General features: G+C 41.0%; 1 protein-coding gene across 2 annotated transcripts in view; it reads right to left on the bottom strand.

The window, feature by feature from the left end:
* Positions 1-20,399, bottom strand: part of RANBP3L (RAN binding protein 3 like) — a 53,454-nt gene extending 33,055 nt beyond the window's left edge. For both annotated transcript variants that reach the window (XM_062211770.1, XM_062211769.1), the window contains exon 1: positions 19,826-20,399. In XM_062211770.1, the coding sequence (XP_062067754.1) occupies positions 19,826-19,916 (91 nt within the window). In that variant the 5' untranslated portion in view covers positions 19,917-20,399. The remainder of the gene's footprint in view (positions 1-19,825) is intronic.
* Positions 20,400-27,697: the final 7,298 nt, after the last annotated feature.

Consider the following 27,697-nt stretch of genomic DNA (forward strand, 5'->3'; position numbering starts at 1 on the left):
TTTGTTCAGTGATAGAAATGCATAGGAGAGTGAGGGCTTTACTCAGGGGAGAAAGAAAAGTCTAGAGGCTATGTTGAGGTCCATACCAAGCAGAGAGCAGGCCAGGAGCAAGCCACATGCAGCAAGCATGCAGGCAGGAAAGCAGGGAGCAGGCTGCCCAAAGGCATGGGCAGCAAGGGCAACAAAGGGAAATAAGGGTGAAAAAGGGGCAATATCTCAATTCTTGGGCTGAATTCTTTGCCTTAAAATATATGGAAATAGGGAGCAGGGATTTAGCCTAACAGTGTAGACCCCTGTGTGCCACAAAGAATACTAGATTTGGATTCCAGGCTCTGGCTCCTGAGTCTGGCTTCCTGCTAATGCAGTGGTGGCTCAAGGAACAGAAATGTCATCCATGGGGAGACCTGGGTTGTGTTCCCCACTGCTGGTTTTGGCCCTAACCATTTTGAGCATTTGGAGAGTGAGCCAGTGGATGAGCTTGATCCCTCTCTCTCTCTCTCTCTCTGTCTCTCTCTCTCTTAGATAGATAGATAGATAGATAGATAGATAGATAGATAGATATACAAACTCCTTTTTTCCTATTCTAATATGTAGCACAATTTTCCCCAGACAGTTTTAGGTGAATTGTAAGGTGTTGTCATTATCCTTTATTTCCATATGTTTAACTGTCACCCAACCCCTAACAGATAAATTTCAACTAGGAAGGTAACTGAAGGACTTTGTTGTTGGATCATCTCAGAGGAGGGTTTTTTTTTTTTTTTTTAAAGATCTACTGAGCCAAGACAGTGGTAGTGGGTCCCAGTGGGAAGAGGATAGGCAACTTCTAGAGTTTCTGCTCCACAGCCTTTCCCACCTGGAACACAGCAGACTTCTTGCTGATTGGTAGTTTACAGACTGTGGGAACTGAGTTCTCCACATTGGATAGGAACAGGTCACTCTAACAAGGGCTGGAAAGGGTTGTGGAAGACAGAGAGCGGCAACCATCCCCCTTCAAAGGGGCAGATGCTGCCAAATGGGTCACCACTAATTGCTAGCAGGAAGGGAAATTATCCACTTGGACTGTGGCCCTGGTGGCTGCACACTTTGCCCTGCCTTTCTTCCTGGGCCTTTCCACATGTCTCTTCCACATCCTCTTCGCTCAGATCTTCTCCCGATGCCCTGACTCATCTCAGTAGCAAACACTTTCCCTTACAACCCTGTCCTCTTCACCCTTTTCCACCTGGGTCTGTATCTCTGGCTGGACAAACTTAGGTTTTAGATCTTTGAAATCAGATAGGCCCAGAGCTAGGTTTTAAAAAAAAATTACTGCAGCCTCAGCTTTTTCATCTTTCTATCACACACAAATAACACACCACACACACACATATACAACTCACACACATCACACACTCATACATGAGAGTATTTCCAAAAGTTCATGGAAAAAAAGAATTGAAAGATGTTTATTTGGGGCAGAAGATTTTTGAAACCCATAAAGAAGAAAAATATTTACAAAGTTCATAAAAAATGAGTATTAGGAAAACTCCATGCATGGATTTCAAAAATTTTTGGTAACAAAATAGACTCATCTTATAGTTTCATTTTTGTTAACTTTTTGAAACTTCATATATATTTAATGGGTTGTAATGGGATTGAAGCAATATATGCCTGTGATAGCCCCTAGTGTAAAGTATCTTTCTACCCTTAGCTGTCTTTCTCTTTCTTTCCATCCCCATATATATACGTATCTCTCTGTTTATGCATATAAGGACATTTTTGGTGTACACACCCGTAAACATTCAGCAATTTATCAGGCCACAGGTTGCACAGAAGACCCTCCATCAAGCTTGCATTCACCCCCTCTTCCTCTCCAGGCCTGTGGTCTTGCACTCGCCTGGGCTCTGTTAGCTCTCAAGGAATTGCCTCATTATTCCTCAAAAGTTGTGCTTTCCACTCATGACCTCATTCCTACCTCTAATTTTCTTCTTGCTGTCATTCTCCTATCTTTCTTTTTCTTTTTATTTTTTAATGTCAGCAAGTTTCTGAATTCAGACTGTGGCCCCTCTTTAGTCTTAGAGATCCTTGCTCTTCAATGTGTGGTCGACAGACCAGCACATTGACAGGGAGTCTGTCAGAAATGCAGAATCTCAGGCCTCTCTCAGACTAGGGTCAGTCTCCAACTGACAGAATCTGCAAGTGATTTGTTCAAGTTAGCGTCTGAGAAGCCATCCATAGAGCACCTCTAGGTTTCTGTGAACTCAGATTAAAATTGGGAAGACAGTATTGCACACTCCTCAAGTCAGTAACAGAACCTGCGGTGTTTTGAGGAACTTGGTAAGTAATGAGAAAATAATGACTGTTCAAACCATTTACTATGATTGTCATGATTTGGTGTAAGGTGAAGCCAAGGGTTACTCTGATGACTTAAAAGGAAATACCTGTAGTAAGGATTTGAAAATATATTCAACTTTGTCACCCTTTATTTTGCTTGAAACAACTAATTATATCTACTGCAATGGAAAAGTTTGTTTTCCATTTTTACAACATGTCTGAAATATGACTTTTTTCAAAGGAAAAAACACGTAGGAAAATGCCACTTCTTGAGATGGTTAAATATTAATTAAAGTGTTCACTTTTATAAAGCAAAAATTTAGCCTAGAAGCACAAACTACCTCAAAAGCATTTGTCATAATTTTAGGATTCTTCAACATGTATTTGAATCATCTGAAGGGCTGTAAAAATTACATCATCTGTAGAAGAAATAGACAAATCATCACAACTTATCTCCATCTCTGTAAAACCCCAGGGAGAGGAGACACCAAAGCTGTGAATCACAATCTTGATTTTGATCAATAAATAAATAAATAGGCCGGCGCCGTGGCTCAACAGGCTAATCCTCCGCCTTGCGGCGCCGGCACACCGGGTTCTAGTCCCGGTCGGGGCACCGATCCTGTCCCGGTTGCCCCGCTTCCAGGCCAGCTCTCTGCTGTGGCCAGGGAGTGCAGTGGAGGATGACCCAAGTTCTTGGGCCCTGCACCCCATGAGAGACCAGGATAAGCACCTGGCTCCTGCCATCGGAACAGCGCGGTGCGCCGGCCGCAGCGCGCTACCGCGGCGGCCATTGGAGGGTGAACCAACGGCAAAAGGAAGACCTTTCTCTCTGTCTCTCTCTCTCACTGTCCACTCTGCCTGTCAAAAATAAAAAAATAAATAAATAAATAAATAATAAGAAAGAAATCAAAACCACATTAAAATCTTGTCAGACTGTTTTGAAAAAGGACAAATTGTAGCCTCAGAAGAGAAGAATCTGTGCTTTCACAAAGGAACCACAAGATTGAGACATTGTATACTTATTTCTAGCCACAGGTGGGGGAAACTGTAAACATGCAAAAGGAATGCAAAAATAAGCAACAAATTACCCCTCAAAATATGAAACAGTCCTCCTTTAGTGAAGGAGGTGGTAGGACCATGGAATAACATTATTAATTGTGGTGGACACTCTTGGCTCTGAGATGCTCTGTACTGACTTGAAGGTAAAAATAAACAGGACCCCAGGAAGAAGCAGAGGCAGTTTACCCAGATAGTTTCCAGGCTGACTCAAAGCACCGGCCCAGCCTGAGAGGCAGGATGAATGGTCTCACCTCCAGGAAGGATCACAGTCATCCCCGCCGAAGTAGTAACCAACCAATTCTGTGGACTTAAATCCCAGCTGATTGTAAGAAATACAGAAGTATACAAAATAAAGTGAGGGAAGTCCTTACTCCTTTCCATCTTATCTTGCAGTTTTTAAAAACTGCTTTAAGTTTGTATGGGAAATGAAGTTATAAACTGTCAGCTCTAAGAAATCTAGCATTTCTTAGTTTGGATTCATTTATGAGAAGCACACACTAGAGCCAAATAGAATCAACATGAGAATAAAATGAGGAAAGTTATCCCTCTTCTCACTCAACTTCAGAATGGGAATCATTTCACAATAGGAAGTTGGAGAAAATGAGAAAACTACCTTTCAGCCTCACTGAGCACAGCCATCAGCATATGAACTCATCAGCTTCAAGGGATCCATCCACTGTTAAGTTTTAAAAGCTCTAAACTCTTTCTTCACTTATTAGACCCAGACACAGGCTAATTTTTAAAAGCCAAAGTGAAGACATACAATATCTAATGGAAGCAAGAAGCAAGAGGAACCAGAGGTTCTGTCAAATATAAATCTCACTGCCCTTCTGGAAGTAGGACCATACCCTTAAAAATCCTGTGTTTAAATGCATTCTCACCACCACCCCCACTCTGAATTCCAAACTGTTGTTCCATTTATAATCTAGATAAATGTGGTAGTAGGTTGCAGCCAGTGACTTAATTTCATTTGTACTTTCTACTAAAGATTTGCAGCAGTAATAATTCAACTGAAGAGATAATTATTCTAATTTATTAAAGAAAGTAATTTACTTCAATACTGTCTTCATGGAGAAGTTCACAGATTCCTAAAAATGAGATTTTATTAAATTATTCCATGTAGAATATCTGCCAAAATGACTCTGACAATCAAATATAGTGATGGCTGAAGAAGCTGGAGATATTTTAAAGGCAGGGTGACACACAACATACACACAGAGAGAGACAAGAGACAGAAAGAGATGGGAGAATATCTTCCATCTGCTGGCTCACTCTCCAAATGGGTACAATAGCCAGAAGGCTCTGGCTTCCAAGCTGAATCCAGGAGCCTGGAACTCCATAAGGGTCTCCCACATGGCTGGCAGGAACTTTAGCCATCATCTGCTGCTTCCCAGGAGCATTAGTGGGAAGCTGGACTAGAGTGGGACTTGAACCGACACTCCAATATGGAATGTGGGCATCCCAAGCAGTGGTTTAAGCAGCCACTGTGCCACAAAACCTGTCCCTGATTTTATATTTCTTGAGAAGGTTCTGTAATTAATCCCCAAAGATGTGTTCACACGCAGTGTGCTAATTGCAAATGATCAGAGAATAGAGTGGTCCAATGTTCAAGGAGTAAAAGCCTTCTTTGTTTTTCAATAGACCTTTTTCAATTTTCCATTAAATTTTACCATTGTTTCAATGTCAAAGCATAACTCTATGGGTTCTTTTTTCTTAGAGACAGTGGCTGCCACATGAAATGCTCATGCATGTCACGACTTGTCTTTACCCTGTTAGCTTTTGAAATATTCACCTACTGTAACCTGAATAAGTACTGAAAATGTAGGCCTGGCTGATATCCTAGGATGCTTATCTTATGCATGGATGTAAAATAAAAGCTTGCATTTGTGTCATTCTTCATCTATTATAAAACATATTTAAATATATTAATATTTGGATAATAAGTAAATTACTCCAACGAGCCAGAATGCATGGTTGTAAAAATCTAAGCTTTGGAGAAAAACAGACCTGAATTCAAATTCCATCTCCTCAATTTATTATGTGATACAGAGCAGATCTTCTAACCCTCTGAGCCTGAGCATCCTGATCTGTAAAATGTGGGTTATAAAACCTGCCTCACAGAGTTAGTGCAATGAATAAGCAAGGTCATATATGTAAAGCATTTAGTACAGTGCCTGGCTCGTAACAAATGCTCAGTAAACTGCAACTCTTTTTTTTTTTTTTTTTTTTTTTTTTTTTTTTTTTTTTTTTTGACGGGCAGAGTGGACAGTGAGAGGGAGAGACAGAGAGAAAGGTCTTCCTTTGCCGTTGGTTCACCCTCCAATGGCCGCCGTGGCTGGCTCGCTGCTGCCGGCACTCCGCGCTGATCCAAAGGCAGGAGCCAGGTGCTTCTCCTGGTCTCCCATGGGGTGCAGGGCCCAAGCACTTGGGCCATCTTCCACTGCACTCCCTGGCCACAGCAGAGAGCTGGCCTGGAAGAGGGGCAACCAGGACAGAATCCGGAGCTCCGACCGGGACTAGAACCCGGTGTGCCGGCGCCGCAAGGAAGAGGATTAGCCTAGTGAGCTGCGGCGCCAGCCAAACTGCAACTCTTATTCCATGATATGATTGTCAAGAGGTAAGCTAGTAAACCCTTTTGCTCATAAAAGAACTGAAACTCTAAAATTAGAGGACACCCAAGATTACATAGATAGCCCTTTGGAACTTAGGACTGAAACACACGAGAGCTGAGCAAATCTCGTGCTTCATCCTGCTTTCTACCTTCATCAGCCTTCATCCTGATTTCTACCTTGAGTTACGTGACTATTTGACAGCCTCTTGTTTTCTGAAGGGTGTCACGCCTGGGCTACGATGGCTGACCCCTGCTTCCACAGCTCTTCAGAGACCTGACTGAGAGGTGACTTCACCTTGAGAATCCTCAGGCACTTATGTTTTCTAATCACTAAACACTGCAAGAGGCCTCTCTTGTCCTTCCCATTATTTGTTCAAATTATGGACCCTAAGAAGTTTTTTCAAGAATTTGTACAGACCAATGGTATGGTGATCCTAGCAATTTAAAATCTCCGTCAATATTATTTTCAGCTGCTGGCAAAAATAACAGGATAATGTATTACTTTGACAGAACACACTGATTTCTCCATGATTTAAATGTGCTATTTTGTTCACAAATAAAGACTATTGCGTGCTTTTGTGATAAGATGACTTGCTGTCTTTACTTGAATATCCACAGCACATGTGAGACCTCGGGATTGAGTGTGGCAGAGACAGCTGCTTGCTCTTTTGTTCATTTAGGCTCCAGGGCTAACAAAGAAGCAGCGTGGTCAGGCTGGTGCCATTTGGAAATACATAGTTCACTTGACAGCATTTGTAAATCACATGTTTTGCCCTCAGATTAACTTGCAGTGTGAAAATGCTTCCATATGTTAGCAATGAGTCTCTTCACTTTGCTGAGGGAGGCAGGAATAGACAAAGTCTAGGTTTCATGGGATGTTGAAGATACAGGCAGATGCACAAAGTAAAAATGGGATCTTCTTAGAGTTAATTTTAAAGAATTCTCCTTACTGCTAAGATTAAAGTGGTTATTTTGACACAAAATAACCTAAGGACTAAACCATTATTCAAAAAGATGACTATTATCAATACAGCTTTATATATTGTTAAGATAATTTAATTTTTAAGCATAATAAATAAAATTTAATTTTTAATGTATTTAATTTCCCTTCAGTGAGGAAATACACTATTTTGAAATTTCTTCATGATTCCAAGGACACAGACTGGATGGAGATGCTTGATTACAACATCTTCCAATTCCAAAACTCTTGCCCTTGAACATACTGCTCTTTGTCTTGAGCCTTTGAACAAGCAGGAGAAAAAGCTCCTTGTTCCTGTTACCACAGGAATAAATGGATGTTGTTTCCACCGCAAACAAGTCCTTGCAGGCCTAGTGGGGAAGAAAGGAGCCAAGCTGGCTTACAAGGCCTCACAACCCTAGCCTCTTTCTCCTCCTGGGAACTCACAGCAACTCTGGGAGGCCAGCCTTCCCCTGGCAGTTGAGGACTGACTTGCCCTACTGACCCTCAGAGCACAGGAATGAAGCAAGACTAATGTGAGGCCTGCTGCAGGTGTCTTTGCACAGATTTGATTGCATTGCATTAGAACTAGGATGGAAGAAGGAAAGGCCAGGGAGCAATTGTAAGCTTACAAGAAGCATTTTGCTCATCATGCTAAAGAAAATTACAAGAGAAAAATTTTTACTTTAAAAATTGATATGTCTTGAAAAATTCTCAGGAAAATGAGCAACACACTTTTAATTTATTCCTACCTTCACACTTTCCTGATCATTGAAGCACTGTGACAAATTAAGGTTAAAGTATTGAACATGTTCTAATTATATGATGCCTCCTTAAATTATTTTTAATTATGGTAAGATAAGCATAACAAAGAGTTTACCACTTAGAATGTATAGTTCAGTGACATTGGTACATTTATCTTGTAGTGAAATTTAATTTCAGAAATTTTTTATCATCTCAAACTGATATTCTTTACCTATTAAACAATAACTCCCCGTTCTACCCTCTCCCCAGCCCTGGTTGACCACTATTAAACTTTCTAATGCTGAACCTGACTGTTCTGAGTACTCAGATATGTGGAATTATACCAGATTTGTCTTTTTGTGTCTGGCTTATTTCACTTAGCATATTTTCACCCGTGTTTTAGCATGTCAGATTTTCATTCATTTTTAAGGCTGAATAATATTCAATTGTATATATACACAACATTTTAAAAATCTATTTGTCCACTGATGAGATTTCTTTTTAAATTAGATTTGCCCCCTTTTCCTTGTCATTCTTTCTTTTCTTCCTGACTCCCTATTCTGATATTCACCTCCCGTGCTTCCTCACACACATTTCCCACCCTTCCTTCACGTTTCTCCTCTTCTTCCCTATTTACTTATATACTCATGATTTTCTCTACATGCTCAATACATCAAGTAAATACGCTTTCTATGAGTTTCAAATTACCTCCTGAATTTTTCTGTCAATTTCAGATGTACTTTATTATGATGACACTTAAGAGATGTTTGGATGTAGGTGGAAGTGTAGTCCCTGCTCTTTGTAGCAACAACTCCGATCAGATTACTTCTCTCTTCTGGTTTCAGTTTTGCAATACATAAAAGCAGTTGGATCAAGTGACCTTTGAAGCTCTAACATTCAGTGACTTACCAATAACAACAACTTGAACTATTTGGGGAAAAATAATGATTCATTTAGTTAACATTTGTTTCTATGAGCAAGGTAATAGATTTTAATTAAACTCACAATATTGTGAGTATAAGATTTAAAATGTGAGAACTATTCACAAAATTAGAAAGCAATGTGGCACATTCTTTCATGATGTATTTTAGATTTGTTTTCTATATCTTTGTTTTTTCTCATCTTTAAATTTGTAACTGAGATTGTTGTATAAAAGTTCCTCTAAACTTATTTTGCTCCAACCCAATCATAACAACCATTTCCATTAATCAAACTTGAGCTTATTCAATTTTCAAAAAGAAAAATGATGAAAAACACCAGAACTTTAAGCCATATTTGAGAGTGAATCTCCTTGTAATGAAAATTGGTCTTGTTAAATAAACAGAGCCTTGTCATCTGTTTCTTCCCCATATTCAGCTTATAAAAATACACACACAAAGTAATCTTTATCTGCAGCTTCATTTATCTTCAGACAACTAAATTTTAACACAGCCAATTCTAGACCAACATGGTCTATTTCCAACATTCACAGGCTACTGGCCTGCTTTACTCTTTCTTTATAAATAGAAAATTCCCCTCCTTCTTACAAATTCTGTTAGAACAAGATAAGATTTGGTGGCAATTTACTAAGCATTCATTATAGGGATCCAAGCTGTAGGGAGGTGCTCATGTTTCTGAGCTGTAACTGGAAGGAAATCCCCCTGAATCTGATGAAGGAAAGACATCTGTAGCCTAGAAGCAAGTAGTTCTTTCAGGACCTGAAACCCACCCTGTGGTGGTCTAGTAGGGCCTTGCTTCAAACTCTCTTCCTTATCACTGATGCTTGAGTGTTAAAGACAGGTCCCTTCTTCTCAGTTCCGATTTTAACCTGTTTCCTCCTTCTGGCTCAACTCACAGGTGCATGTTTTATGTTTCTCTGATGTTGTTTTCATTAGGCTCAAAAGAGCTTCAGACTAACAGCCCTTGTAAAAATCCAGATCTCATTCTATGACCTTTGGCTTGTTTCTTGCTGTCCAGCTAGGGTGAGGTATCTGATCATTGGGTAGAAGGAATGCAGTTTCTTACTGAATTACAGCTATTTATTGCATTTTAAATCCTGACTTTTAAATATTTTTCTAGATTTGCCCACAGATGTCATTAAAAAGCAACTCAGGTGTGAAAATTACTTAGCCTAAATGTTGATTGAAATTTCAAGTCACGTTAATGATTTAATGTTATAGTTGAGCCAACACTTGTAATAGAGTACTCAGTTTTACATGAAAAAGTAAATTATAACAATGACTTTTATTTAGTTTCTCCATAATTTGGCATTTTGTATACTGCTCATTTTGTCAAAAACCCAAATCTCTTACCAGTTTAGTTGTAAAATTGGTACAGTGCTATCTGCTACACTTAATGCAGTGTGAGATGGACTGTGCATTATTTAGACTTAAGCAGAAACTACCAGTCTGATGAGCAAGCCACTTGCTCTGAGCTAATAGATTTGCACTGGTAACATCTTTATTTTTTACCTTGTTTCTTTTAGAGTCATTTATTTCTTTTTGGAAGACAGATGGCTAGTAATTCATACTACAATGCACTGGTGATTTAATAACAACTTATTTTAAACAACTGAACCACAGATGGATTCACCCAATTTGGTCTGCCATGGTTCACAGCTGCTTAGCTGACTATTTTGTGCCAGCCTAAGAGGTAGTGAACATGAGTTAATGCAAGTCTCTGGGGTCAGGGTGCTTGGGTTAGGATCTTGGCTCAAGAACTCTGAGGCCTCAACATTACCTATATCCAGGGACTTTTGGAAAGTAATGTACAAGTATATGAAAAGTATATAAAACAGTGGCATACAATGAAAACTTCATGAATGTGATTTGTAAGTGACATGTTAGTATTATGATACAGTCTAGGTTATAAATGCAATTTTTTTGTTCTCAAAGAGTTTTGCACAACATAGCTGAAGAGACAACATCAGTATGAATGAAATATTTATGAGAAAATCACAGGACATTTGTTTCGAAAGGTGTTTCATAGGTCCCCTTAGGGACTTATCATCCTTGGCATCTAAAATGTGCTAAGAAGATGGCCTTCCATAACACAGAATATCAACAAGCGTGAGACTGCATCTATTACTGGGTGAGGCAGCACACTGGTGTATGGGCTACCTGTGGACCAGGATATTGGCCCTTCTTCATCCTGCGGAGTCAGCCTCCTGACTGTACCTCAAACTGCTGTACTCATTTTTATCATTTTTAAATGTATGTACTAATGTAAAATATGTGGGGACACACTGTTGCTTGTTATGACAACTGTAATCAGCTCCAGAAGACAACAACTGAGAAAGCATGATTTGTATGTGAATGTTAGATTAAATCACACCACTTTAGGAGAATTCACAGGCCAGGGGTGATTGCCAGCAACCAGAAAATCACATCTCAAAGACTTCCCATTATAGATTCATCATTTTTCCACCTCAATTAAAAACAGATATTGTGAGAATTAGCATAATCAACTTTAAAGATGAATTTTCTTTTAATTTTATTTTTTTTATTTGAAAGACACAAAGAGATTTCCCTATCTTCTTGTTCACTTGCCAAAAGACTGCAACAGCTGGATTTGGGCCAGGCTAAAGCCAGGAGCCAGAAACTCAATCTATGTTTTCCTCATGGGTGGCAGAGATGCAACCACTCAAGTCATCACCTGCTGTCTCTGAAGGTGCACATTAGCAGGAAGCTGGAATCAGAAACACAGCTGCTACTCAAACCCAGCCACTCCACATTTCACCCAAGAAGGGTCTTACCCACTGTGTCTGATATCTGCCCCATAGAAATGAATTCTGGGGGTAAGCTTTTTATGGACATTCATTTCTCTTGAGAAAATACCAAAGAATGGGGCTGCTGGATCACAGAGAACAGTCTAGGTTTAACTCTAATAGAAACTGCCCAACCATTTTCCAAAGTGGTTATGAATGAGCAGCCACAGTAATGAATGAGAGTTCTGATTGTTCCACATTCTCCCCAAGCATATTATCAGTGTTTTAAATTTTAGCCATTTCAGTAGATGTGAAGTGATAATTTCCAATGATTTTGTTTTGCATTTTCCAAATGACTAATGATTTTAAGCATCTTTTGATGTGTTTATTTGACATTTGTACTCATATGTATTCTTTTTGGGGTGTCTGCTAGGTCATTTGCCTATCTTTTAAGAAAATTGTCTTCTAACTGTCTAACATAGTCTTGTTGCAAGTCCTAGTCTTCAAATATTTGTACCCAGTCTTCTTTTTCCTTATTGGTATCTTTTTTTTAAACAGACATTTTTAAGGTTGATATTCTAATTTATCTTTTTTTTTTTAAAGTGGTTAGTATTCTTTGTTTTTGTCTAAAATACTGCCTAGTCTAATGATGAAGATACTTTCCTGTATTTTCTTCTAGAAATTTCATTTGTCTAGCTTTTGCACTTCTGTCACATTCCATCTCAATTCTTTTTAAAGATTTATTTATTTATTTGAAAGTCAGAGTTACACAGAGAGAGAAGGAGAGGCAGAGAGAGAGAGAGAGAGAGAGAGAGGTCTTCTAACCGCTGATTCACTCCCCAATTGGCCACGACGGCCAGAGCTATGCCAATCTGAAGCCAGGGGCCAGGAGCTTCTTCCAGGTCTCCCACATGGGTTCAGGGGCCTGATGACTTGGGCCATCTCCCAAATGGAGCAGCCGGGACTCAAACCGGCACTCATATGGGATGCCGGCACTGCAGGCGGTGGCTTTACCCACTACACCACAATGCTGCCCCTCATACTAATGTTTGTGTGAAGTAGGTACTGAGATTCATTATTATGTTTGCCCATTTGTTCCAGGTTTATTATAAAAAAGACTGTCCTTGGCCGGCGCCGCGGCTCACTAGGCTAATCCTCCGCCTTGCGGCGCCGGCACACCGGGTTCTAGTCCCCGTCGGGGCACCGATCCTGTCCCGGTTGCCCCGCTTCCAGGCCAGCTCTCTGCTGTGGCCAGGGAGTGCAGTGGAGGATGGCCCAAGTCCTTGGACCCTGCACCCCATGGGAGACCAGGAGAAGCACCTGGCTCCTGCCATCGGAACAGCGCGGTGCGCCGGCCGCAACGCACCTACCGCGGCGGCCATTGGAGGGTGAACCACCGGCAAAAGGAAGACCTTTCTCTCTGTCTCTCTCTCTCTCTCACTGTCCACTCTGCCTGTCAAAAAAAAAAAAAGACTGTCCTTGATCTCTTTGAATCATCTTTGCCAAAAACCAGTTGACACTGTAGGACTATATCAATTTCTGGGCTCTCTGTTCTGTTTCAGTGATAACTGTTCTATCCTTACACTAATATTGTATTATCTTTGATTATCATAGCTTGAAACCAAAAAATGTAAGACATCAGCTTTGTTCTTTGACAATATTGATTGAGTTATTCTAAGCCCTTTTCATTTTCTTATAAATTTTAAATCAGCTTATCAATTTCAAAAGAAAAAAAAAGTGTTGGAATTTTTATTGGGATGGCCCTGACTCTATATCAATTTCGAGAGGATGGATATCTTCATTCCTGAGTTTGGTATGTATATCTTTTTTTTTTTTTTTTTGACAGGCAGAGTGGACAGTGAGAGAGAGAGAGAGAAAGGTCTTCTTTACCGTTGGTTCACCCTCCAATGGCCGCCGCGGCCGGCTCGCTGCTGCCGGCGCACCACGCTGATCCAAAGGCAGGAGCCAGGTGCTTCTCCTGGTCTCCCATGGGGTGCAGGGCCCAAGCACTTGGGCCATCCTCCACTGCACTCCCTGGCCACAGCAGAGAGCTGGCCTGGAAGAGGGGCAACCGGGACAGAATCCGGCACCCCGACCGGGACTAGAACCTGGTGTGCCAGCACCGCTAGGCGGAGGATTAGCCTGTTGATTCCACGATACCAGCCGGTAAGTATATCTTCTTATAGCTCAGTCTTCTTTAGCCTCTCCCTGCAATGTCTGTTTTAATTGTGTGGGTCTTACACGTATTTTGCTACATTAATCCATAAGTATTTCCTTTTTCATATGAATAAAAGAGTGCTCTAAAGTTTTTAGTTTTTGGTTGTTTTTTTTTGCTAATATATAGAAATATATTTTGTTGTTTTTTTGTATGTTGATTTTGTGTCCTGTGATCTCAGTAAATGCATTTATTAGTTGTAGTATTTTTGTTTGGTAGAATCCTTAGGATTTTCCTGCATAGACTCTCAATAATTTATGAATAAAAACTGCCTTACTGGGGTGAGTGTTCTGGTGCAGCTGGTTAAGCTGCCACTTGGGATGCCTGTACCCCATATCAGATTGCCAGTCAGTCCCACCGGTCCACTGCCAATTCACCTTCCTGTTAATGCATCCTGGGAGGCAGCAGATGATGGCTCAAGTGCTTGGACCACCCATGTGGAAGACCCAGATGGAGTCCAGAACCCCATAGCAAAAGTGTGATATAATAAATAATGTTTGGGCCGGCGCTGCAGCTCACTAGGCTAATCCTCCGCCTTGCGGCACCAGCACACCAGGTTCTAGTCCCGGTCGGGGCGCCGGATTCTGTCCCGGTTTTCCCTCTTCCTAGGCCAGCTCTCTGCTGTGGCCCAGGAAGGCAGTGGAGGATGGCCCAAGTGCTTGGGCCCTGCACCCCATGGGAGATCAGGAGAAGCATCTGGCTCCTGCCTGTGGATCAGCGCGGTGCGCCGGCCGCGGCTCGCTGGCCGCGGTGGCCATTGGAGGGTGAACCAACGGCAAAGGAAGACCTTTCTCTCTCTCTCACTCTCCACTCTGCCTGTCAAAAAAAATAATAAAATAAATAAATAAATAAATAATGTTTGTTTTTTGCTGCCATTCCTTGCACAGCACTTCAAAAACTGTTTCCTATACTTTGTTATGCTAATGAGGTGGCCTACATTGGGCCCCTACATAGTTTCAAGGGAGAAGCTGGCCACACCAAAAAGAGCAAGTGTGTTATGAGAGGTCGGAACTCTCGCCCCATCCTCTCACCTTCCTGGTAGGGAAGAAGGACTGGAGATTGAGTCCAATCACAGGACTGATGTTTTAATCAATCAGGTGCAAGTAGTGAAACCCCATATAGAGCCTCTGGACACCGTGCTCATTGGAGCTTCCTGGCTGCTGAATACATCAACTGGGAGGGTTGTGCATCCTGACTTCTTGGAGACAGAAATCCCATGTTCCTTATCCTCTTGAAACATCCCTATGTATATCCTCATCTCCTTTCTAATAAAATGTAATTGTTTCCTTTCTAATAAAATGGCCATTTTAAGGACAAAGCTTTCTTGAATTCTGTGAGTTGTACTAGTGAATTATCAAATACAAGAGGCTTATGGGATTCCTTGGATTTGTAGTTGGCCTGGCAGATATGCAAATTGCTTACAGACACCTGAAAGTTTTGGCTGATCTGTAAAATGGGCCAGTCTTTAACTTGTAAGGTCTGGGTAGTGTCAGAATTGAATTGAATCATGGGGCACCCAGAGAATTGGTGAGAGGGGCTGGCATTGTAGTACATGAGCCAACTGCTACCTGTGACGCCAGCATCCCATATAGTGCCAGTTCAAATCCCAGCTGCTTCACTTCCAGTCCAGCTCCCTGCTAATGCACCTGGGAAAATAGAAGATGGCCCAAGTGCTTGGACCCCTGACACCCATGTAGGAAATCCACATGGAGTTTCTAGGCTCCTGGCTTTGGCCTGGCCCCACCTTATCCATTGCAACCATTTCAGGAATATATCAGTGAATGGAAGATCTGTGTCTGTCCACCTCTCTCTGTAATTCTGCCTGTTTAAATAACAAATTAATCTTTGAGAAAAAAAATACCACATAAGAATATCAGGAGGAATCCCAAGGTATCTTGGGAATCTATAGAGAAGTTACTCAAATGTGGATCAATGAAAAAAAATTAAATGTTATAACATGAGAAATCACAGATTTTAAGAAACAGATATGTGTGTGTGTGTGTAATAGAAAGTATGTTAAAAGCAACCCTGTATGACCTTGAGAAAGTCATTTGACCTTGAGAAGTTCCAGTTTCTACATCTTATAAAAATGAGAACAGAGTGGGCACTTGGTCTAGAAGTTAAAACACTGATTGGGACACCCACAGCCCTCATCAGAGTGCCTTGGTTTGAGTCCCAACTCAGTTCCTGATCCCAACTTCTTGCTGCTGGGCATCCTGAAAGGCGCCAGCTGACGGCTTCAGTAGCGGGGTCCCTGGCATCCATGTGGGAAACCTGGATTGAGTTCCTGGCTGCTGGCTTCTGTCTGGCCCAGTTCCAGCTGTTGAGGGCATTTGCAGAGTGAACTAGTGAATGCGAGCTTGCCCACTGCCCACCTCTCTCTCCCCCTCCTTCCTTCTCTCTCATTCTCTCTGCCTTTCAAACAAATAAAATTTAAAATAATAATTAATAAGGCTTATAATACCTACCTGTAATGGTTATGTGTCTCCTTGGCTGAGCCACAGCACCCAGATGTTTGGTCAACATTGTGAATGTTTCTGTTAGGTTGTTTTTGGATGAAATTTACCTTTTAACTGGTAGACTGTGAATCAAGTGCCCTCCACAGTGTGAGTGAGCCTCAGCCAATCAGCTGAAAGCCTGGGCCTCAGAGCAACAAGAAATGGACTTGAAGGGCTTATTGCTGGTGTCTTTAGCCCTCTGGCCCATACAGCAGACTTTGGATCTATCAGCTCTCATGATTGTATGAGTCAGTTCCTTCAAATAAATCTTCCTCTGTTCATACACACATATGCATATAATTGAACTTCACATACACGTGTTTTAGTAAGTCATTCACACACGCAGACATACCATAGTGGTTGTTTCTCTGGAGAATGCTGGTATGCTACTTCAGCTGGTTGTTGTGAGAATTAAATGAGATAATATATGCGAAAACATCTGTAAATTTTTAAGCATTATTAAACATAAAAATAGCTGTCTGCCTAGTTCATATAAGGAGTTTTGCTGATGCCTTATAGACCTATATAAGGACCTACAAGAGGATCTACACAGTAGCAACAAGTGGGCTAGAGAACCTCCTGGGCCTCTGTTCTCGACTGACATGGCATCAATGACCACAAAGTATAAACTGCGCATGGACAGGAAACCATGGCTTAGTTGACTTAGTCCAATTCACACAGAGCATTCGGCCCAGTACTTTGCACACAGTGGTAGTCCAGTTGATTGCTGAATGATAGATGATTTTTATCTATATGATCACACAAAAAGTACGATTTTATGAATGATTAAGTGGGAAGAGTTAAATACGTTGGAGTTAGCATAAAGCATTCTGGAATGGAACATGGAGGGTTAGAAAAAATGCATGTGCTGAAGTTGACCATATCTTCAGAGGGGGCAAATGTCCATCAATCACAGTCCATACACTAAATATGAGAACTGGAAAATTAGGCTGACTAGGAGAAGTCCAAAACCACTCACCCAGGTTGCTTCAGTGAATAAATCCACAGTCAGACCTCATTCTCTAAAACCAGTGGCATTGCTTCCTTATACTTTTGCTGAACTTTGCATAATAGCAAGGTGTAAATATAGCTTGGAAAAGAAACCAAGGCCCCTGCACTGAATGAATATTTTTAAACTCCAGGACTGGAGTAAATTTAAACTTTTAAATTCCAGTAACTGGAATGCTGTTTACTAGCATAGCAAATACAACACAGTCTCATTGGTCAGCTCAAACCTCCAGATGATACTTCTTGTATCAGTGCATTAGCACGCTTACAACTCCATGGACTGTGGTTTATGTGCACAGATATTTTGAGATATGGTTGTGAAAAAATGTGGCTGCTTTCAAAACATTCTAGGCAAAAAGTTTCAGTCTGACAAAGAAGACCAGACTCCTAGTCTTGTTGGTATTTTAGGAAGTATGTCATCATAATGATATTTACAGGCTTCTATGGATACTGCCAGTAAGGGAGAGACCATCAAGATAGCCTGCCTTAAATTAAAACTACAGTGAGATGTTATTTTCTACTCACAAAATTGGGAAAGAAATTTAAAAGTAATGCTCAATTTTACTGAGAACATATCCTTGCATTGCCTGCTGGAGGGTCATTTGATCAGAAAAACTTTTTAAAAGATGTGTAATCTTGGGGCCGGCACCATGGCACAGTAGGTTAATCCTCCGCCTGTAGTGCTGGCATCCCGTAAGGGCACTGGTTCTAGTCCCAGCTGCTCCTCTTCCAGTCCAGCTCTCTGCTGTGGCCTGGAAAAGCAGTAGAAGATGGCCCAAGTCCTTGGGCCCTTGCACCCACATGGGAGACCAAGAGGAAGCACCTGGCTCCTGGCTTCAGATCAGCGGAGCTCTGGCCATTGCAGCCAACTGGGGAGTGAACCAAGGGACGGAAGACCTTTCTCTCTGTCTCTCCCTCTCACTGTCTGTAACTCTACCTCTCAAATAAATAAATAATTTTTTTTAAAAAAGATGCATAATCCTTTGTCCCTACAATTCTATCTCTTAAGAATTTATTTTGAGAAAATATTTCTGTACATACACAAAGTTCTATTCACTAGCTACTTCTAATAATGAAAAATTAGAAATACGTCATCTGTGCAACAGTAAGAAATCACTTAAGGAAATCTTGCTTGTCCATGTGAAGGAGAAGTATACAACCTTTAAAAATACAGTTGTAGAATATATGGAAATCTGTTCATCATATGTTGTTAAACTAAAAGGCAGTTTTTAAAACACTATGTACAGAATAAACCTATTTTTATTTAAAATGAAGTAAAAGAGTCATCAACACATGTGCATGGAAGAAAAGCCTGGAAGATATACACTAAAAGGTTAGTAAAAACTGTATTTGGGTGGTGAGTTATTTTTTTGTCTTTGTTACCTCTTTTATGCTCCCTTCACCAGATTTTCTGTAATAAATATTGCATCAGTAATTGGTGGTATATGTGTGTTGGTGGGGAGGTACCTTTAAATGTGTTAAACAAAATGAACAGCAAACAAAAATCCTACAATAAGCTAGAATTTCCAGGTAATAGAGGCATAAGAACTTTTTACAGGGCTAGGCCTAAACCCTGGCACATTCCAGGACTTTACTTTCTTAGGCAACTGATTCAAAATTGTTTGAGCCCTGATGGTACAACATGCTCTAAAAGGCTGTTTTCATTTAGCATGAAGTATTTTGTGCTCATGCTGTACCATGCTTTGTATAGCATGAAGTCACTTAATACAGCTCTGGGAGCCCATACAGGAAGGTAGCATGACACATTCATACATATGTAAGGACACAGAAGTCACTTTGGAAATGGGAAAAGATGTCATTTAGCCAACACGCTTCCTGCTGCTGGCATCTAAAACTCTTCCTCTAGAAAAAAAAAGAGCTTATAAGCTAGACTCATAATAAACAGATCCATGCTAGGTGGTAGAGGAGATACTAGAAATGTATAGTAATGCCCTGACCTAATAGAGTTGGGAGAGATTACATTATCCATGGGAGCACCCAGCCGTTCCCACGATGGGGACTTTGCTGTCCCTGACAGCGTGGATCAGAGGGATCATCTTGTCTACTCATGTTAACCGGCTGCCACTGACGCAGCTGGCTGTGTAGTAGATTTGAAAGTTTTACAAGACTGACAGTGAGAACGGCTGGTAGGTCAGCCTGGATGAATGCCCGGTAAGCAAAGTGTGGCACTTTCCCTGTGGCACTTTTCTTCGGCTGTTCCTGGACCATAAAAGGGAAACAGCCAGCAATATATTTTGTTTTCTCATAGATGAATGAGCCAGAGATCTAGACAAAATTAGGGTTAAGCAAAGTCCAGAGGTACACCACTAATTCACAAGAACCAAACTAAAGGCTAAAGTAAAGCTGCTCTCAGTTGTATTTTCCCTGTAGCTGATTCAATCATTTCTAGATGGGTGTTTCAAATTACACAAAATGTACCGTCATCTAAAGCACTGACAGAGGTTTAAGAAGTTTAAGCATGTAAGTTTCAGGGTGACAGCGCCAAGGCACATGCACTCTTGGTAGTCCTCTGAGTGTTGACAGTCCTTTAAAAATCAATAGTGAGTCCAAGTTAATCCTTTCTTGTTAGGTCTGTTTTCAGAGCTGAAAAATGGAAGACTACAAAGCATTTTGCAACTAGCACCTCCCCAGGTACTTTGCCAGCCCACTATTCTTCCGGGAATGCAAATGGACAGAAAGTGACAACACACACCGCTCACTATCCCAAAGGACTCACCTTGCTGTGGCCGGTCCTCCTGCAGCTTCTGCTTACACGTGCGCAAACTGCAGAACAGGTGGCAGCTGGCTGTTGTTTGCGTGGTCGACATGGTACCAGCAGTGCCGCTGTGGTGTCAGGATCACTGGGGCATTTCCTTCCCTGGGCCAATCACCTAAAATGATCTTCACAAAACACCCAACAGCACACAGGTACTTGCAGATCCTGTTCTTGCGTGGAAAGCAGTTACCCTCTAATAAATGTCCATATTTTCCCTACTCATGACTCTTGAAATAAATATTTACCAGTGTTTCTTCTACATTTAAAATGTCAATTCATTTGGCTACAAACATCACTTAATTTCTCTTTAAAGCAAACTGAAACTTGCCTCCTTAAAAATTCAAATCCTACAGAGTAGCTGTTTCTAACAGATTACAGTTTTGGCAATTTTGACTCCTTCTGCTGACATGAAGTCCAGTGCCTCCAGTATTTAGAGAGGATTGCTAAAATAATGCATACACAAGGTGGGGGGAATGTCGTGCTGATTTAAATCAACCGCTTTCTAAGTCTGCTCTGAGTTACCCTCGGTGACAGCTGGAAGTGTACAGTTCTTAAAGGAGGCTGGAAGGAGGAGGGGCCAAGTGGACTAGGCTGATTAGCATAAAGAAGCAGGCAAGAAATGGCATTGGAGTTGCTTTGAGTAACAGTGACCAAAGCAGGGATTCTAAAGGTAGACTGCAGCTGCGGTAATTAAGTATCTAACCTCTGTGTCTCTGTTTGTAATTAAAACACAAACTGAGAGCTGGGGTTTGACCTGCATGGATTCTCACTTGTCCACATGAATTCTAAAAGGTACAGCTGGAACTGGTCATGAGCTCATGGAAATGTACTGCTGGGACTTTGGATTTCTGTAAACACCTCCGAGTCTTACAGGGCAGCCTCCCTGCCAACACAACTATTTGGAGCTCTGGAAGAAAAATAAACGGACAAAAAATTATCTTTCCAGAGACCCATTTCTGTTTCCCACTTGGGTTCTCTCTTGCTATTTTGGAACATAAGAAAAGGCTATTTCTATCACTTTTCCTGCTTGCTATTTCTTTTTTTAAAATTTATTTTTTTAATTAATTCATTTATTTATGTATTTTTTTATTTGAAAGAGTTAAAGAGAGAGAAGGAGAGGCAAAGAGAGAAAGAGGTCTTCCATCCACTGGTTCACTCCTCAACTGGCTGCAATGGCTGGAGCTAGGCCCATCCGAAGCCAGGAGTCTGCAGGTTCTTCCAGGTCTCCCATGTGGGTACAGGGGCACAAGGACTTGGGCCATCTTCTACTGCTTTCCCAAGCCATAGCAGAGAGCTGGGTTGGAAGTGGAGCAGCTGGGACTTGAACTGGCGCCCATATGGGATGCCTGCAAGGGAAGTGACAGCTTTACTTGTCACTCCACAGTGCCAGCTCCATGTATCTTACTTTTCTGGGAAGCCCCCTGGAAGCCTCCATTTTTCTTACTCAGGCAAGGATGTGGAGCTGGGGAGAAACAAGAGGAAGTGGTGAAGTCGGTTGGCCACTGCTAATGCATCTGGGAAAGCAGCGGATGATGACCCAAGTCTTTGGGCCCCTTCACCCATGTGGCAAAAGAAGCTCCTGGCTCCTGGCTTCAACCTGGCCCAGCTCCAGCCGTTGAGGCCATTTGGGGAGTGAACCAGGCTAAAACACCAGGCTATCTTGCCATGGTGTTCCTACTAATGCACAGTGCAAACTTGAGCCAGGTACTGGACACCTCTGGATTTCTGTCTTCATTTATCAAATGAAACAAATGCTTGGAAAGTGATGCAAAAAAGCATTCCATACACATTCTGTGCATATAAAGGTTGGGGAAAGGAAGGAGTATCCCATTTTGTCTTTGGCTGGATCCTGGGGAGTAAAAATTAAACCAAAAATTTGAGTAGCATTTGGAGATATATTTGAAAATGTGGACAACCAATTCTTAAATTTAGCTAGGCATGGTAATCACTCTGGGAACATCAGGAATGTTGGAGATTCCTGGAGCCCAAACTGCCATGGTCTGAGGTCTGGGGTGAGGTCTAGAATATATATATATATATATATATATATATATATATATATATTTACCGACAGAGTTAGACAGAGAGAAAGGTCTTCCTTTCATTGGTTCACCCCCCAAATGGCTGCTACGACCGGCGCGCTGTGCCGATCCGAAGCCAGGAGCCAAGTGCTTCTTCCTGGTCTCTCATGCAGGTGCAGGGCCCAAGGACTTGGGCCATCCTCCAGTGCACTCCCGGACACAGCAGAGAGCTGGCCTGGAAGAGGGGCAACCAGGACAGAATCCGGCGCCCCAACTGGAACTAGAACCCAGAGTGCTGGCGCTGCAGGTGGAGGATTAGCCTAGTGAGCCGCAGCGCTGGCCATCTAGAATATATTTTTAAAATCCTCTGGTTCAGATAAACAGCATAACTTGCTTGAATAGAGTTGGTTTGCTCCACTGTTTCTCTCACTGTAGCTTTCCTGAGGACTACAGAAATCAAAGCACTCCTTAAACACGGTACTTTCAGTTGGCACAATGTAAAGGGCTAGGATGATAGTGGATAATACCTGTGGTTCCTCTTTTGTGCATCACTGAGGCAGTGCTGGACCTCCGTGGCCCTGTGTTTGATCACTTAAGTCAAGGGGACTCCTGGGCTCTCACACTGTGTATTGAGTTATACTGCTGCTCTTGTGGGAGTCTTTTGTTCAATCTGCCTGTTTCCACAGGAAATAGCTGAAACCAATATGTTACAGAGGCAAGTAATGTGACATCTGATGAATCAGTCATAGTGCACTGTGTGGCTATTGTGCTTCCTCTTTATTCCCCCAGTTACTTTTCAGAAACATAAAGTTAGTTCACAATGGGCCTATTGCATTTTATTCTTTGCTTGAAATAAAAGCAAAAAGTAGGGATGTAGTCAAGAAACTAACAACCTTTAGTATTTTTACTTACAAATTGATTGTAATTGAATTTTTTAAAGTTTGTTTATATACTTTTTAAAATTTATTTTTATTTATTTGAAACATCAGGGAGCATAGTGGCATAGTGGGTTAAGCCGCTACCTGCAGTGTGGGCATCTCATATGGGTGCTGGTTCAATTCCCAGCTGTTCCACTTCTGATCTAGCTCCCTGCTAATGCATCTGGGAAAGCAGCGGATGATGACCCAAGTCTTTGGGCCCCTTCACCCATGTGGCAAAAGAAGCTCCTGGCTCCTGGCTTCAGCCTGGCCCAGCTCCAGCCGTTGAGGCCATTTGGGGAGTGAACCAGCAGGTGGAAGAGCAATCTCTCTGTCTTTCCCTCTCTCCCTGTAACTCTTTCAAATTAAAAAAAAAAAAAATTAAAAAAAGAAAGAGCAACAGAGAAAGAAGGGAGGGACAGAGGCAGAGGCAGAGAGATATCTCTCACGTGCTGATTCAGTCCCCAGATGTCCGCAACAGCTGGGGCTGAGTCAGGCCAAAACCAGGAACCAGGAGTGAGGAACACAACTGGAGTCTCTTACATGGATTACAGAAACCCAAGTACTTGAGCAATTATTCTCTGCCTCCCAGAGTGCGTGTGCATTAGCAGGAGCTGAGTCAGAAGCAGAGCAGGGATTCAAACCTAGGTACCCTGATATAGTATATAAACTTCCAGGCAGTGTCTTAACTACTGTGCTCCAATGCTTGTCCCTAAAAATGAATTTGAGGGGCTGGTGCTGTGGCGCAGAGTGTTAACACCCTGGCCTGAAGCGCCGGCATCCCATATGGGCACCAGTTCGAGATCTGGCTGCTCCGTTTCCAATCCAGCTCTCTGCTGTGGCCTGGGAAGGCAGTAGAAGATGGCCCAACTCCTTGGGCATCTGTACCCGCGTGGGAGCCCCGAAAGAAGCTCCTGGCTCCTGGCTCCGGATGGGCGCAGCTCCAGCCATTGCGGCCATCTGAAGAGTGAACCATCGATGGAAGACCTCTCTCTCTCTCTGCCTCTCCTCTCTACGTGTAACTCTGACTTTCAAATAAATAAATAAATCTTTAAAAAAAAATTTGAATTTCATAAAAGTCAAGCTTCTCCCTTTATCAACTCTCTGAGACTCCCTACAAAAGAATACCACCATGGCTGGCACTGTGGCATAGGTTAAGCCTCCACCTGCAGTGCCAGCATCTCATATGGACACTGGTTCAAGTCCCAGGTGCTGCGCTTCTGATGTAGCTTCCTGCTAATGATCCTGGGAAAGCAGTGGAGGGTGACCCAAGTGCTTGGATCTTTGTACCCATGTGGGAGACCTGAAAGAAGCTTCTGGTTCCTGGTTTCAGCCTGGCCCAGTCTTGGCCATTGCAGCCATTTGAGGAGTGAACCAGTAGATGAAAGATCAATTCTCTCTCTCTCTCTCCACTTTCTCTCTCTCTTTCTCTCACCACCCCCCCCCCCCAGTTTCTCTCTGTATCTCTGCTTTTCAAATAAATAAATAAATCTTTTGGGAAAAAAAAAGAATGCCACTTGTTTCCTTAGTTTGGATTTTTCTTTTTCTGCTATTTTCTTCTCTGTTTCACTTATGTTTTTATACTCCCAGAAGAGTAGAGTGAGAGCACATCATTGATTAAAAAAAAATCAGTCTTTATCAGTTGGGATGGATACTGGAAAAATTTGTTAGAATTCATAACTCAGCAAGCATAGCTCTTGGTTGAATAACCTAAATAGTATTATCTTTATAAATTTTTTTTCAAAGTTGAACCATATTTTAAAAATAGGAACACATAGTTCACAAGAGAGTTGATGATTTAATTAGTAACCTGCCTTGTTTAAAAAGTATTTAAGATATCTATAAGCATTATATTCTCTGAAGTTCTTTGGATTGCATTGAATGACAGATGTTATATAAATAAAAAGTAATAGCTTTGTATTCATCACTTTCATCCTCAAGGGATAGGATAAAAGACCCTTACAAGAATGTAGACCTGAAAATTATGAGCCCTGTGCTGAGCCTCACTATGGTCTATAGAATTATTAAATGGACATTGGAATGGAAGGTTAATGAACTTAGATTTTCTGTTGATTTGAAATAACGAATCCTCTGGTCTTTGTATCAGCCAGTATTAGATTTTTTCTCCCAGATCACTCCTCCTTAATACCTGTATCACTGTCCACTCTGCCTGTCAAAAAAAAAAATACCTGTACCAAAGATACTGAGGATGAAAATGTTCAATTTCAAGATCTCATAATGGCGTATGTTACATTTATAACATAGAAACCTGTAAAAGTGGCTGTCCACAGGTGTGCTACTATTCTAAGCATATAGGGTTTATCAGGTAACAGAGTTGACTGAATTCCTATAATTTCCATTTATAATAACAAAGGAGATGCACATGGTTGTATTAGAGACTGTTTTGCTGAATACTTGCTCCCATCCATGAAATCATGGGACTGTACTGGCAAAGCACTAGATTGCTTACTTATCACAGGTGCTCATTATTCTGAAATTGTTACAGTTGATCTTAATAAATTGGACAGCAGCATTTGGTCTTTGTTACCTCACTCCATAAACATTGTATTGGCCATTCAAATATTGGTCCTTTCACTGACATGCCTTAGATTTGACTGCTACAGGGCTCCCTCTGGAGGTCAGCAGAGCCCAAGGTCATTAAGAAAACAGCTTTAGCCCTAGCACAAGATAAATTCTTCTTTGTTTTTTCATACAGCTCCTACAAGAATGAGGTCCTGTATTTGTAAGTTTAGGAAATGATTATCTGTATCTGAAGTTGTAGGAAAGTAGCTGATTTTCCTCCTATGGGTGAATTTTCATCATTTCTATGTGTTAGTACTTCATCTTTTGTACTTATCCATTTTCTCTATTTATTGAAGTCTTTCAGCCAAAGTGAAAACAAAAGACAAAGTTCAGAAAAATGCCAAGTTTTACAGTATTTATTTGTTTTAAATGTCAGGGAAAGCCAGAGTAAAATGGTTCTGGTTCCACAATGTCCACTAGTTGAGTAGCATCCAATGATTCTACAGCGTCTAAACATTATCTGAAAATGTTTTAAGTACACAGAGATGCAGACCAATGGTTTTGGAGGACGGCTGACATCTTTGAAGGTAAATATGTACTAGCTAAGATCATTTTCAAAATAAAGCAAATTAACTTGCAACAAACTGTGTTACTTTATTTGAATTTACTTTCACAGGAAAAAATAATAAAAATATGTTCCTTCCTCCTCCCTTTCTTTCCTTCCTTCCTTCCTTCTTAGTTGGTTTGTTGGTCTCTCCCTCTCTTCTCCTTCCCTTCTTTCCTTCTCTATTTTACTATTTCTCCTTTCACTCATTTTATTTTGTTAATTAAGAACAGTGTAATATAATTTTGATGTATTAAAAATAAAACTATAACAGGAATTTGCTTCAAAATAATACAATCAAGAGAGATACAGGGAGGGTATGGATGAGATAACATTGGCCATAAATTGATAATTATTATACTCAAGTAATAGGTACATGGAATTCATTAGTCTTTCATGACTACTTTTATATATTTTTAAAATTTCTATGATGAAAAGATTTTTTGAAAGGTTTTGTAAAACTAGCGTATTTACAAAAATGGCACAAAAGTGAACTCAACAATCAATGCACATACATATGTCATTCACATCTTCAACAACAAAAGGTATTCTAACATTATAGACCTGAGTAAGAATACTAGCTTCAATGGCAGCTGTTAAGTACTAGAGTCACATAAGTTACGCCAGAGTGGGCGAATTTTGCCCAAGTAAAATTCTACTGTTAAAGCTGAAACAGGTTTAAGTCGATTCAGTTTCAAGCACAGAAATGCAATATTTCAAAATCCCATCTAGTTGTGTTTTGAATTATGTGACTTTTCTTACAACTTGTGGTCTTAAACTTCTGTTCTACAAAATCCAAAAGGAAAATACAGAAAAAAATAATTACAACAGAGGTTATGTTAAATAAGAGTAACATACAAAACTATAATTAAATGAAGTAAGTAAAGCTAAATGATTATCATTGTGAAACTTGTTTTTTTTTATTGTTTTTTAAACTTTTATTTAGTAAATATAATTTTGCAAAGTACAGTTTATGGATTACAATGGCTTTTTCCCCCCATAACTTCCCTCCCACCTGTACCCCTCCCATCTCCCGCTCCCTCTCCCATTCCATTCACATCAAGATTCATTTTCAATTCTCTTTATATACAGATTGATTTAGTATATATTAAGTAAAGAAATACAAAGTGTAAATTACTGTTTCAGTACTAGTTATAGCATTAATTGACATTGGACAACACATTAAGGACAGAGATCCCACATGAGGGGTAAGTACACAGTGACTCCTGTTGCTAACTTAACAATTTGACACTCTTGTTTATGGCATCAGAAATCTCCCTAGGCTCTAGTCATGAGTTTCCAAGGCTATGGAAGCCTCTTGAGTTCACTGACTTTGATCTTATTTAGACACGGTCATAGTCAAAGTGGAAGTTCTCTCCTCCCTTCAGAGAAAGGTACCTCCTCCTTTGATGTTCTTTCTACTGGGATTTCACTTGCAGAGATCTTTCATTTAGGGTTTTTTTTTTTTTTGCCAGAGTGTCTTGGCTTTCCATGCCTAAAATACTCTCATGGGCTCTTCAGCCAGATCTGAATGCCTTAAGGGCTGATTCTGAGGCCAGAGTGCTGTTTAGGACATCTGCCATTCTATGAGTCTGCTTCGTATTCCACTTCCCATATTGCATCATTCTCCCCCCCTTTTTTCCTATCAGTTAGTATTATCATTGTGAAACTTGTTACTTGTTGGAACCTACACTAAGATTTAGGTAATACATACAATTATTTTCAAGTAGATTATGTTGCTCTAACGTGTCTTTTTCATCAGTGACTG

This window comes from Lepus europaeus, chromosome 15 (assembly GCF_033115175.1).
Source record: "Lepus europaeus isolate LE1 chromosome 15, mLepTim1.pri, whole genome shotgun sequence".
Lineage (NCBI taxonomy): Eukaryota > Metazoa > Chordata > Mammalia > Lagomorpha > Leporidae > Lepus > Lepus europaeus.